General features: G+C 35.5%; 2 protein-coding genes and 1 pseudogene across 3 annotated transcripts in view; all 3 read right to left on the reverse strand.

Annotated features, from left to right (window-relative positions):
- LOC117921943 overlaps positions 1 to 4,396 on the reverse strand; it is a 30,276-nt pseudogene extending 25,880 nt beyond the window's left edge.
- Positions 1 to 14,966, reverse strand: part of LOC117922025 (beta-amyrin synthase-like) — a 64,561-nt gene that overhangs the window by 40,747 nt on the left and 8,848 nt on the right. The window lies entirely within an intron of this gene.
- LOC117921944 lies at positions 5,051 to 7,105 on the reverse strand. The gene is made up of 3 exons (XM_034839888.1): positions 6,817 to 7,105; positions 6,129 to 6,293; positions 5,051 to 5,583 (listed from the first exon to the last, which is right to left on the reverse strand). Exons 1-3 carry the CDS (start codon positions 7,103 to 7,105, stop codon positions 5,051 to 5,053), a joined length of 987 nt encoding a protein of 328 aa, XP_034695779.1.

Genomic DNA, 14,966 nt, shown 5'->3' on the forward strand with positions numbered 1-14,966 from the left:
ATAGAAGGATGTGGGCATGAAACGGGTATGAGTGAGAAATGGCCATAATGGTTAATGTGGCCATGCATGGCCATGCAAAGGTGAGAGGAAATGGGTTTATTGATGGAATCTAAAGAATGATGGAGAAATGAGGAAATGGAGGAGAAAATATGTGAGGGGTGTTGGATATGGCAGAGTATGAGGGATAGAGAGATGAGAGGAGGGTGGTGATGGGTATGTGGTGTAAGGAAAATGGGTATGAAAGATTGTTTTGGCATGCCTTGCCAAAGGTATGAAGGATTCTGATAGTCCAGTCACTGGATTGAAAAATATAGTAAAGCGGTTATTCATGGCAGTTGCATGGGCAGTTGCGGTAAGAAGGCCAATATGCATGCTATCATTTTGTTAAAACTGACGAATGTCATTCTAGTTTGTAGATGATTAGCTCACTGAATACCCAGGAATAATTGATTCCCTTCACACCATAAGAAAAAGAATCGCTGGTAAAACACGCTCTATCTTGTTGTGAAAATATGTCTCTTGGGTCGGCCATGAAATATATTCCGCATTTCCATTCATTACCATAAAGATCCCTTGAAATTAATTCATGAACAGGAGGCTGTTGAGTACAATCAAGAAAAGGAAACACTTTTTCGGTAACCTGATGAGGGACAGAGAATCCTCCATGAGTACTAGTGTCACTTGCAGACAATATTTTGCAAAAATGGTTGGTTGGTTGTTTGCTGGGGGAACCCAATTCTGCTGGTGGCAAACACACTTCCTTTTTCTCTTGCAGACTCAATAGTTGCAAGGTCGTCTAAGCATACACTTCATCTATCTCGTCATTTCCTTATTGATTGAAGCAGCAATCTATTCACTATGACCTTGAGAGAAGTACACCACACAACTTCCAACATCAGGCAAAGATATAAGAAAGCCTGCACATGCATGTCGTAGCTTCAAATTCAAGCATTTCTTTTCCCCTTCTTCTGTTCGATGAACAAGGCCCGATGAAAAAAGCCTCGTTATTCAGAATTAAAACAACCTTGCCACACAAAAGAATTTCCATAACCTTCAACACCCATAAACTGAGATTTTCTTGTAGTAGTACACATAAACTGAGATTTCCTTGTTGCAATGCCCACTGCACATTTTAAGCATTCTCACAACGGGACGGGTGTACTTCGGCTCTTCATACCCACTGTCTGAGAATATATCCCCTGTAGTTCCTTACCCCCACAGGTAGAGATGGGGAAAATGATACACTCCATGGGCGGATACTAAGATCAGTGGGAGGGCAAAACAAACCAGAGCACAAAATAACAAAACAAACAAAGCACCCAAAGCCATGTTTCACATTTTAGTCAACAGGCTTGGCCGTAGGTGAGTGAACTAGAATGCATCCCATGGAAAGGAAGGCAAAACAAGACTCGTACATGATGTATAGTAAAGTTGAAATAGAGCTGTGTTACCTTCAAATCATTCCAAAGAAAATAAACAAGATAACAACAATAAACCCATAAATCAAACGAGAACCATAAACTAAACATAAAATCAAGCAATCCACATAAACTATTAAGAAAAAGGGAATGAAACTATATACCGATAAAGAAAATCTAAGGATCTATGGTAGTCATACCTTTCCTTTCTTCTCCCTTAAGCTCTCTTCCTTCTCCGGATGCCTTGCCTCCTATAGCCAGCTTACTTCCTCTATATTTGAAGAATACGCTCCCCTTTATAACCTCTCAAGCAACCACCAGCCTAGAATATCCCTAAATAGAGTACTCTTCCTCTCCTCTTCTGCTTTGCCTCCCAAGTTACTCGAACCCCCCTCCGTCCTCAAAACACCACCCAGGAAAAAATATCTCCTCCCTCTCTTTAACGGCCTCCCCTCTCCTCCTATAGTAACAGCCAAAGATGCTCCTCCATAACGGCCAGAAGATTCTCATGCCACGCGTCAGCCGCTGATTGCCTCCAAAAAAGATTGTAAAATATTTACATAATCACATAGATTAATCATACATGATTAAAGGATACTAACAATAGGAAATCACTATAAAGAACATACCTGTTTGATCCATCATAAAAAACTGTGATTGATTGTTGCAACCAAGTCTTCCTTTCTATGATCTTGATAACAACTATGGTGGCTCAATGGGAAAACAGAAAAAACCCTTTTTATCTAGATTAGAGAGGGGACTTAGCATAACTCGAATTGGGTTCTCATTGGGCCCTCCCATAATGGGATTCAATGAGACCCATAGCCTACATTTGCCACTCAATTGAGCTTCTACTCAAAGGATGCAAAACCCAATCCAAAATGTGATCACTAGTTAATTGGGCTCATTATATATAATAGACTATCCATTAACCCGTTTTTGCAAATACAAATTATTCAATTAATGTTAGCCCATATAAAAAATTTTCCAACATTCTCCCACTTGGGCTCATTAATTGTTTTTAAGGATTCATTAAATTCATTTTGAAAATAAGACTCTCGGGTTAAGTACATAAAAGTTTATTTTGTGTGGCCACACTTTTTTTAAAAGAAATGATAGTCTATAAGTAGCATCTTGTTAAACTTATCCAGTCCAACATGGTCTTAATATTGGACTATGATGGTCTATATGTTAATCTCAACAAACATAATGCCCCTTATAGTCACGAATATTTATAACCATATCGACATGGATCGTAAACCCAATAGTGTAGTAAGAAATCAATGCCAACATGTGATCATCATCTATATGCATTGTTTCCTATCAGTCCTCATTACAATTTACCAGCAAAATGAAATTGTAATTGCAATTTCTCAACAAAATTAAATTGCTGCAATTTATAAACAATATGAAATTACTTGACTTTAACAAGTCATATGTCACCAACAGTACACCACAAGATCTCAAAATAGTGGTATTTGTGACATCCAATAGTATACAACTGTAATTTTTAACGTTCAATATCTCAAGATACCATGTTGTATGTAATTCAATTACGACATGCTATAATATAATACTTAATTATGATGATCATAATAAAAAGATTTTAATTTTGCAAGTCGCAGAACAATAATGATCAATGTTTACACAAAACAATAATTGAAATAAGGGAAATCACAAAAGCTCCCACTAAACCAAAGAATCAAAAGACTTAATGACACCCATATTCACAACATGTTCCTTGAACGTTATGGGTTTTAAACCTTTGGTTAGAGGATCAACTAGCATGGACTCAGTTCTTATGTGCTTAATCACAATATCTCCTTTCTTCACTAAGTCCTTGACTGTAAGGTACTTGATTTCCATATGCTTAGAACCCGTACTAATCTTATTGTTCTTAGAGTATAACACAATTGCATTATTGTCACAATAAATCACAATGGGTCGAAAGATGGAATCAATAACTTGCAACTCCAAAATCAAATTTCTTTGCCAAACAACTTGAGATGATGCACCATAACAAGCTACAAACTTAGCATACATGGTCGAGGATGCAATTAGGCTCTATTGACACTTTTCCATGAAATGGCTCCACCGGCTAACATAAAAATGTATCCTGAAGTAGATTTGCGATCATCAGAACAACCACCAAAATCAGAATCTAAGTACCCAACTACCTCGAGATTATCCACCCTCCTATACACAAGCATAAAATCCTTCGTTCTTTGTAGATATCTCATGAGTTTCTTTGCAGCAACCCAATGATCATGTCCAAGGTTCGATAAATATATACCAAGAACATTAACAATGAAGGCGATATCAGGTCTCGTACATACTTGTGCATACATCAGGCTACCAATGGCACTAGCATAAGGAATAGTCTTCATAGCATCCTTTTCCAAATCATTCTTTGGACACTGTTCATTACTGATTTTATCTCCCTTCACAATAGGTACATCACCAGCTTTGCATGTCTACATATTGAATCTTTTTAGCACACGATTGATATAGGGTCTCTGAGATAGCCCAAGGAGGTTTCGAGATCTATCACGATAAATCTCAATACCCAACACAAAATATGCTTCTCCAAGATCCTTCATGTTAAAATTAGCAGATAAAATACGCTTAGTATCATTCAAGAGATTCACATCGCTACTAGCAAGTAGAATGTCATCGATATAGAGAACCATGAAAATGTATATGCTCCTATTAACTTTCATCTAAACGCACTGATCAAACTTGTTCTCTATAAAACCAAAAGACGTCACAATTTTGTCAAATTTCAAGTATCACTGGCACGAAGCTTGCTTGAGACCATAAATTGACCTTTTCAATCTGCATACCATGTTCTCTTTTCCATTTTCCTTAAATCCTTTAGGTTGTGACATGTAGACCTCCTCACTCAAATCACCATTGAGAAAAGCTGTCTTGACATCCATCTGATGAAGCTCTAAGTCAAAATGAGCTACCAATGCCATAACTAGCCTAAAGGAATCTTTGGTAGAGACTGGTGAGAAATTCTCTGTGAAATCAATGCCCTCTTGTTGTGTATACCCTTTAGCAACCAACCGAGCCTTGTATATTTCAACATTTCCTTTATTGTCTCTTTTGGTCTTGAATACTCATTTGCATCCAATGGGTTTATATCATTTGGGAAGATCAACAAGTTCCCGAACATCATTGTCTGACATAGACTGCATCTCATCTCTCATGGCAATCAGCCATTCATTTGCCTTATCACTACTGATCAGAGCTTCACAATAAGTAGTAGGATCCACTTTTTCTCCAATGTCATACTCTCCCTCTCCAAGGTAAACATAATAATCGTTAGATAAGGCAGGTCTTCTAGTTCTTTGTGATCTCCTCATTTCCATAGGAGGAATCTCATCCACAATAGGGTTTATTTCGATAGTGGGAAAATTAACAATAGCAACTCCTTGTTGAATCCTAGAATCAAAAGCTCCAACATCAAGGTTAACGTTTGAGACTAGCAAAGGTAAAGAAATAACATCCATGGGTTCCACTCTTTCATCGGATTGAGAGGGTATACTATCAACAACATCCAACTCTAAAAACTTTGCCACTTGAGACTCAACAACTCTAGTGCCACGAGTCGAACAATAAAACTTGTATCATTTTGAGTGACTAGGATACCCAATAAAGTAGCACCTAGTAGTTCTCGAATCCGTCTTCTTTAAAGAAGGATCATAGATTTTCACCTCAATTGGACATCCCCATACTTTAAAATGATTCAAATTGGGTTTTCTATCTGTCCATAGTTCAAACGGTGTTTCAGGAACAGACTTACTAGGAACAGACTTACTAGGAACACGGTTTAGAATGTAGGTTGCTATTTTAATGGCTTCACCTCTTAAGTATTTTGGTAAATTTGATCTACCCATCATGTTTCTCTTCATTTCCATAAGAGTGCGGTTGCGTCTTTCTACCACGCCATTTTGTTCAGGACTACCAGGCATAGTATACTGAGCAACAATACTATTATCTTGTAAGTACCTTGCAAAAGGTCCCTTTTGTTGTCCAGCATCACCATGCTTCCCATAATACTCACCACCTCGATCAGATCTTACAATTTTGATGACTATCCCCAGTTGTTTCTCAACTTTAGTTCGGAAGACTTTGAACATTTCAAGAGCATTTGCATTTTCTTTGATAAAAAAAATACATAGCCATAACAGGAGAAATCATCAATGAATGTAATGAAGTACTTGTTGCCACACAAGGTAGTGGAATAAGGTCCACTAATGTCTGTATGAACAATCTCCAACAAATTTTGACTACGAGTTGCACCTTTTTTCTTATTCTTTGTCAATTTTCCTTTCACACTATCAACACAAATTTCTAAGTCATCAGAATCAAGGTGGGGAAGAATCCCAGAACTAATTAAGCGTTCTACTCATTCTTTAGAAATGTGCCCCAAACATTTATGCCACAACAATGAAGATCTTTCCTTAGTCAAAGGTCTTTTAGCAACATTGTTTTCAACATTGTAAGAACAAGTAGATAACAATGACAATCTATAAAGCCCGTCAGATAAAACACAATTGCCAATCACTTTAGAGTCATAAATCACATCAACTCTTTTATTTGCAAAAGTGAAACTATATCCAGCTTTATCAAGTACTGAAAGGGAAATTAAATTCCTTCTAAACGAAGGTACACAAAAAACATTGTCCAAAACAAGGTGAAAACCAGAATCTAATTCTAAAACAACAATCCCAATATGCTCAACATCAATCCCGATGTCACTGCCAACTTTAAGCTTTGACTCTTTTTCACTTGGCTTCCTCAAATTTCTTATCCCATGTAAAGAAGTTGCAACATGAATAGTAGCACCACTGTCAAGCCACCATGAATCTAAAGGAACATTAACTAAATTAGATTCAAAATAGACATAGGCAGATAACATACCCCGTTCCTTCTTTTTTTTTCTCTAGCCAATTCTTAAACTTAAAGCAATCAACCCTCTTGTGACCCTTTTTATTGCAATGATAGCACTTAAGGTTTGTGTTCTTAGCATTTCCATTTCCATTCTTCTGTTTTTCACTCCCACTCTTCTTGAAGTTCTTGTTTTTCTTATGACTATGGAAGTTGGGCTTTCTAGCCTTTTCAAATCTCTTTAGATTATTCGGTTTTCGAAGAGCAACGAGATGGGTAGATTCATTCTTTTCTCTTTTCAGCTTTTCTTCCTCAACCACACACTTAGTGATTAGGTCATTCACACCTTAATACTGATTCAGGGTGTTGTATGCACTCTTGATTTGGCTGAAAGAAGATAGGAGAGTATTGAGGGCTTGATGAACAATAAACTTATCGGGAATGGGAATGTCTAGTGCTTTCAATCTAGTTTGAAGATGCACCATTTTTAGGATATACTCACGAACCCCTTTCATATCATCATGACTCATATTCATCAATTCATCCATAAAATGCCCAGCTTCGACATTGTCAGATGTTTGGTATCTATTTGCCACAACAACGAGAAATTCCTTAGCATTGTTACTCTCAGGTATTCCTCCAAGGAGATGCTTAGCAATGGACCTCTTGATTGAAATGAGACTCAAACAGTTCGATCTTTCCCATTTCGCATAATGAGCTCTTATAGTTTCAGTGCTTTCATTAGTAGGCTTAGGAGGTTCATCTTCACGTAGAGCCATGTCCAAGTCCATCATTCCCAAAACAAATTCTATGTCTGATTTCCATCTATTATAGTTGGACCCACTTAGAATTTCAATTGTAGTATTATTATTGTTCACAGCAAAGGAAACTGATTGACAAAATTTTGCAACTAGATCAATTATGGGCAATTTGCTTAAATAAGCATAAGCAATACAATACAATAATCAATTGTACTATCATAAACTCCCCTTTGGGCAGAGTCCACAATAAACAACTATTCTCTAAGCATGAAGATCAACAAATAATTCATTAAAATTTATTTCCTTTGGGCAAATAATTTTATCATATTATTTATCTCATTCAATATCCTCATGTTGTTAAATTAATTTGCACAATAACCCCTTTAGGCAAGCGATTGTACAAATTAATCTAAAATTTTCCCCATCAACAAAATAGAAACTCATAAACTTGGAAATTTTGATGGTTAAATCACTTTGGTGAAATAATCTCAACAATTCACATGCAACGTTCCAAAATTGGGTAAATTAAAAAAAAATATTACCTAATAACAATAGTGCATATTAGTGATATATATGCATATGATCAATTATAGTTGCAAGAATTTGAACAACAATTTTTTCTTTATTACACTTTAAACTAATTATTTAACTAGTTTATGTGATTTAGACCAAGTAGGAGAGTATGCTTGAAAAAGTTTCAATCTAGAGAGAGCGAGTACTACACTCCTATTCCATATATATTAGCATAATTCCTAGTAAATTCTCAACAGAAAATTATACCAAAAAATAATTTTAAGCTAATTAAATCACATAAATAAGTAATAATTATTTAATAAATATTTTTTACCCCAAAAAAATAAAATTATATATCCAGAAAAATAGATTACAAAAAAACGAGCGCACAAGAAAAAACGGGGCTCAAAATGGACAATGGATGAGGTTACATGCGCCTCACACACTTGACTCGCGAGTGGGGAACGTGTGACACATGTGGCATGTACTAGAGGTCATCTTCAACCTCTAGCACTGGGTCAAAAATTCTGCAATACGGGTCAAATGACCCGGTTGCAACCCAAATTACAAACAATTGAAAAAAAAGGTTTTTTTGATCGGGATCTTGAGGGGTTTTAAACTTTAGGTTGTTTCTAACAATTCTAGGACATTTAATCATAAAAAAAAAAAAAAAAAAAAAAAAAAAAAAAAAAAACAACTTAAAGATCTCCATAATTGATTAACAAAATTCAGTTTTTCATATCTCCATAGCCAAGATTGAAAAACTCTATTTTAACACCTATTTCGGCCTCATTTTACATGTATTTTTACCTTAACAATATAAGAAATCTCTCTACAACAATTAATTAAAAAAAAAAAAAAAAACTTCTCAATCTTGCTCAATTTTTTTAAAAATATAAAACGAATTTTTTAGGGTTCATACCCATATTTTCGAATTTTCAATTCACCAAATTGAGCCAAAAAACCGAAATTGATGCTACATATCAACTATAATATATGTAAACAACAAAATCTAAGAGTTTAATTTGAGTAAAACACAATAATTTGAACAAATAAAATTTTTTTCTTGAATCTTTAAACAAGAAAATTCCAAAAATTTAAAAACTTAATTACTCCCAATTTAAACAACGAAATTGCACATATGATATATCAATTTGATGTTTGTGACAAGAGGAACAAAAGGCCTAAAGTTTCACTATCAAAAGAAACTAAAAAAAAACATACACATTCATGGATCACAGATTCGGCTCCGAAAATAAAATAAAATAAGAAACTAAAAATTTTATTTTCGATTTCCAATTGTAGATCCTAAATCATGTAAATCTGGCTCTGATACCACATGTAAAATATTTACATAATCACATAGATTAATCATACATGATTAAAGGATACTAACAATAGGAAATCACTATAAAGAACATACCTGTTTGAGCCATCATAAAAAACTGTGATTGATTGTTGCAACCAAGTCTTCCTCTCTATGATCTTGATAACAATTATGGTGGCTCAATGGGAAAACAGAAAAACCCTTTTTATCTAGATTAGAGAGGGGACTTAGCATAACTCAAATTGGGCTCTCATTGGGTCTTCCCATAATGGGCTTCAATGAGACCCATAGCCTACACTTGCCACTCAACTGAGTTTCTACTCAAAAGATGCAAAACCCAATCCAAAATGTGATCACTAGTTAATTGGGCTCATTATATATAATAGACTATCCATTAACCCGTTTTTGCAAATACAAATTATTCAATTAATGTTAGCCCATATAAAAAAATTTCCAACAAAGATCACTGCCCATCCACCATCTCATGCACGTGTTGCCAAAAATAAAAAAGGTGGTAAAGAATGCTCCCTAAAATGCCCTTACCTATAAACCAAAACGAGGGTCTACAAATATGCCCCTCTTCGGTAGAGATCACGTATGTAATGAATGGATCACGAATATGTGAGAGATGAATGGAATGAAGTGAACTGTGCCGAAGATTAGAAAAGACCCCGAACTTTGGTCTACAAACTATAACACAATAAGCTCGAGATCTAGGGCACATACTAGGGAGGTGAGACTTTAGACAAAGATACAACCAAAGCAAGGGGTGTAGCATCAGACTATGACACGATGAATGGCTCAATGATAAGCAAGATAAGGAATGATCAAATGTCTAGAATGAATGAATCCAAAGAAAGAGGTGTGACTCAAGATCAAACAAGACTCAACTATGCAGGCGCGGCTCGAAAGTGAACAAGACGCAACTCAATCTGACAAAACAATGACCGATCGATATAGGTGCGGTCCCAAAAACTAAAACTGAACTCACACTGACATGAAGAATGACCGATCGATATAGATGCAGTCCCAAAAACTCAAGCTCAAAACTCAAACTAACAGGATGAATGATCGATCGATATAGGTCCATTCCTGACTCAAACTCAAACAGACAAGATGATGACTGATCGATATAGGTGCGGTCCTAACTCAAACTCAAACAGACAAGATGATGACCGATCAATATAGGTGCGGTCCCAAAAACACAAATTGACAAGACGAAAGAATGACCAATCGATATAAGTACGGTCCCAACTCAAACTAAACACAAACTGATAGGAAAATGGCTGATCGATATGGGTGCGACCCCGAAACTCTAACTAAACTCAAACTGACAAGACGAATGAATGATCGATCGATATAGGTGTGGTCCCGACTCAGACTGAACACAAATTGATAGGAAGATGACTGATTGATATAGGTGCGACCCTAAAACGCAAATTGACAAGACGATGAACGATCGATATAGGTGCAGTCCCGACTCAAACTGAACACAAACTGATAGGAAGATGGTCGATCGATATGGGTGCAGCCCCTAAACTCTAACTGAACTCAAACTGACAAGATGATGATTGATCGATATAAGTGCGGTCCTAACTCAAACTGAACACAAATTGATAAGAAGATGGCCGATCGATATGGGTGCGCCCCCGAAACTCTAACTGAACTCAAACTGACAAGATGATGATCGATCGATATAGGTGCGGTTTAGACTCAAACTGAACACAAACTAATAGGAAGATGGCTGATCGATATGGGTGCGGCCCCAAAACTCTAACTGAACTCAAATTGACAAAATGATGACCGATCAATATAGGTGCGGTCCCCAAAACTCAAACTCAAAACTCAAATTGACAAGGATGAATGACCGATCGATATAGGTGCGGTCTCGACTCAAACTCAAATTAACAAGATGATGACCGATCGATATAGGTGCGGTCCCGACTCAAACTCAAATAGACAAGACGAAAGAATGACCGATCGATATAGATGCGGTCCCGACTCAAACCGAACACAAACTGATAGGAAAATGGACGATCGATATGGGTGCTGCCCTAAAACTCAAACTGACAAGATGATGATCGATCAATATAGGTGCAGTCCCGACTCAAACTGAATACAAACTGATAGGAAGATGGTCGATCGATATGGGTGCAGCCCCGACTCAAACTGAACTCAAACATACATGAAAATGACTAATCGATATAGGTGCAGTCCCGAAAAAATCAAATTGACATGGAAATAATAGGAAGATGGCCGATCGATATGGGTGCGACCTCGACTCAAACTAAACTCAAACAAACATGAAAATGACCGATCGATATAGGTGCGGTCCCGACTCAAACTGAACTGACAAGATGAATGACCAATCGAGTGGCCCAAAGCCAGAGAATAGCTAAGATAATGATGCAAACAAACTTGGTTAGAGGGGACATGCCCCAGCATGGCAACTGATGAGGATCGACAACTAGGTCCAAAGATAATGAAGCCTATGAAAGGTCCAATGATCATAGAGAAGGAGGGTATTCCCTAGTGTGCAACTCTCGGGGGTCAACAACTAGATTGAAAAGTGAATGAAGTTTATGGAAGGTCCGATGCTCTCGGAGAAGGGGGTATGCCCCAGTATGACAACTCAGAGGGGTCAAAAACTAGATCAAGGGGTGAATGAAGCCTGTGGAAGGTCCAATGATCCCAAGTAAGGAAGATATGCCCCAATATGTAACGGTGAACAAATTGGGATACACACTGCTTCAAAACTACTATGCTTTGAAATATGTTCATCCATCATGTAATGAAAATGTCCAACCTCAAATAGGTAATGCCAAATAAGACCATATATCGTGATACCATGATGACAAAACAAAACTAACTGATGGATAAAAACAATGATGATCAGTGCTCAAAATGCAAAGAGCAAACAAATCAACACTCAACATGCCAATTGTCAAAGTGAAAACATCGTCACTAATAAATCAGTAATCTGTCAGGCCCTGCCATCATGGAAGATGTTGAATCTAATGTCCAAAAGATGTAGGAAAACACAACCAAGGTGATCGAGGACTGATCTACATCTCGTCCTAATCGAGAGAGAGGTGAGTTCATGTGTCACGGTGGGATGTGTACGATAAAATAAGGTGATGATTAGGCTCTGGTAAGATAGAAGGCATGAAAGTATCAAGTGTGAAATGTTTGAATACGAAATGAAAGGTATGTAGGTATCCGAGATCATCCGAGTATGCCGAGAAGACTAAACCCAAGGTATCCATAGCTCCATAATTCGTCGAAAGCAATAATCACAAACAGAAAGTCAAATCTCGATGTCAAAACATCCGACTAGGTGGCTATGCCCCAATATAAATCATCTGGAGTGACTATGCTCCAAGATAAATCAAAGTTCATCACCAATGAGAGGGCTATGTCTCAACATGTGCAATCTCTTAAGCAACTGTGTCTCAAAATAAACCATCATCTCAAAAATCAATCATCAATGAGTGGAGTATGTCTCAATGCAAAATAACTCCTTTAATTCTTTACCATAATTTAACAACTATTTTATAGGCTCCAACAAGGAAAATTTTCTTGAATTTTTAATAATGCATAAAGTAATAGTCCACTTTTAAATAATATATTGATTTGATTTGATTAATTTGATTATAATATGGTAGTTTGGCTTTCATATTATATTTAATAATTTTGTTTTTGGCATGGCCCCTCTTGTATCTTCAAGGTACAAATCCAACAAACCAAAAAATGTTATGACACAAATAACTGATTATTATATAAGTATTGAAGAATGTTTAGTGGTGATTTTATAAAGTATTTTTAACTCTTTTAACACTTAAAATATAAAAAATTTTAAAAGCTAGAAAAATAAAAAACACTTTTGGGAAAAGACATGGAGCCACATTCATGTATTGTTTGGGAAAATACAGTTTTAATGGCATATTTTTTTAGCAGTATATGATACTACAAACTAACTAGGGCATGTACCATGTCTGGAATTCCTCAATAGAATCATATTTGTTTAACTGATTCGTATCTACATAACCATCTTAGGGAAAATAAAATAGGCCATGGAAAGTATACATACATATAACAAAAAAGATTGCACATGGAACCACGAGATATTGTTGGATCCACTACATATGTTGTTAATGGAAGAAAGCAATTGTTTTGGTCAACCATGCCTGCTTCCACCAATATCAACTTACAAGATCATAATGGGAACTCAGCTTTATTTTTCGTTATCTTCGAGTGACACCCTATCGAAATTGAGTGCAACTTGCTTGCTAGCGAATCATTTGTTGAGATAGCAATTGGTGTTTGTGGGCGCACTGGGTGGTGTTCACATCGTGCCAAAACCTAGTAAACTCAAACCATATATAAATAAAAATCGTGTTAAAAATGTAAATAAAAATACTATCTGGTCATTAAATAAGTGACATGTATGTTATGCAATTCATTTAACCTATTTAATAATCAAATTAAGGTAGGTTTTATATAATTTGAATCAAACATATTTATGACTTATTTGGCTTATTTATTTAAAACTAACTTTAAAATGAGTTAAAGATGAGTTAAATAGTTTAAAGTTATCATTAGTTAATTAATAGGATTATTAAATGTGTCAATTAGGTCAAATTTATGTCATATAGTTTGAACCAAAACTACCTATTCATTAAACGAGTTATATAGGTTAACATGAATTTAATCAAAATCTGATTATAATCAATTCAAACCTTGAACAATGTGTTGTGCTTAAGTCATGTTAATGGATCCCATCAAAGTTTGTCACCTTTAATAATATATATGGAGGTGAGAATTTACTTAATAAACTATATACATTAATTAGTATAGTTATGATTAAGCCATGTATCAAATTCTCAAAAGCTATCTCAGTTTGATCATTAGCATTATTACTTATTTTTTTATTAGATTAAAGTTTATTTGACAGTGCTTTTTAAAAAATACCTTTAATATAAAAACGTTTTTGAAAAGCAAAAAATTAGATGTTTTATAAAATTTAAAAAAACAATTTAAAAAATCACTCATTATGCTTCTTGAAGAAGCATTTGATTGGTAATTCTCTCATAACAATTATAAAAAAAATACTTCCACTAAAATCTCTTTTAATACAAACACCATAGAGGCAATTTTCATGATAGAAGATTTGAAGCTGATGGTGAGACTGTATATATTCATTTGTAGAATCAGTCTTTCCCCAAACCTAGTCAGGGTCGGTCTGGGTTAGTCCCAACAGACTTTTTCCATTGCATCCTTATATACAAATCCCTGTGAATCCATACACCATTCCTTTCTATCATGAATTCCATCGGTTCCAAACAACGAAATCCAGAATTTTTAAGAAAATCATTTCCTTTCCTCCAAATACCTCCATTCAAAGCATAGTCCGAATTGGGCCTGAGTCGTCCTTCAATCCAAACCAGTCTACTCGGGTTGCAAACTAGACGTCTAGTTGTATTACAGCAAGCTACATACGTGAAGCAGTTTTGCTCCTTATGTTTGCAGGATATGCTACTCATAATGTGAGCGTCCTTTGTATTAGTATGAAATGGGACTGGGGTGATTGTGAAGCTCTTTCTCATCTTTCCCAAATGAGGGCGACTTTGATGTCTAGCTAAACCCCAAGGAGCTCTTTCTCATCATTTCTACACATGGTAGTATCTTTATCATCTTAAATGAAAACTGCTGTTTTTTTTAACCTTTTACCGAAAGTAATTTATTTTTAAAATTTATTATTAAACAAAAAAATCAAAATATGTAGTGTTTTTTAAATAGAAAAAATAAAATATTTACTTTTTAATTGAAATAAATTTTATAAAAATGAACAACCAAATATTTAACACTATTAAGCATTAATGTTCATCAAACACCACCTCTCATAAAAATCTATTTTACGTTATAAACATATGAAATTGGGTTGTGTTTGGTTTTTGTATGGTTTTTGTATTAGAATCTTTAACATGAGATATTTATTAGTGGTTATCCTATCTAAAATCAGCCCCCAACATGGGGGTCATTAATTAAGAA

This window comes from Vitis riparia, chromosome 9 (genome assembly GCF_004353265.1).
Source record: "Vitis riparia cultivar Riparia Gloire de Montpellier isolate 1030 chromosome 9, EGFV_Vit.rip_1.0, whole genome shotgun sequence".
Lineage (NCBI taxonomy): Eukaryota > Viridiplantae > Streptophyta > Magnoliopsida > Vitales > Vitaceae > Vitis > Vitis riparia.

Bases quoted from the DNA above. Each gene is read 5' to 3' on its own strand.
- LOC117921944 (XM_034839888.1), bottom strand. From the start codon at position 7,105: ATGGACTTGGACATGGCTCTACGTGAAGATGAACCTCCTAAGCCTACT. The intron at 6,294-6,816 runs GTGAGTATATCC...ATGTTCCTTTAG, and splicing joins TGATGATATGAAAGGGGTTC to ATTCATGGTGGCTTGACAGT. The intron at 5,584-6,128 runs GTTTTCACCTTG...TTTTTATCAAAG, and splicing joins TGTTTTAGAATTAGATTCTG to AAAATGCAAATGCTCTTGAA.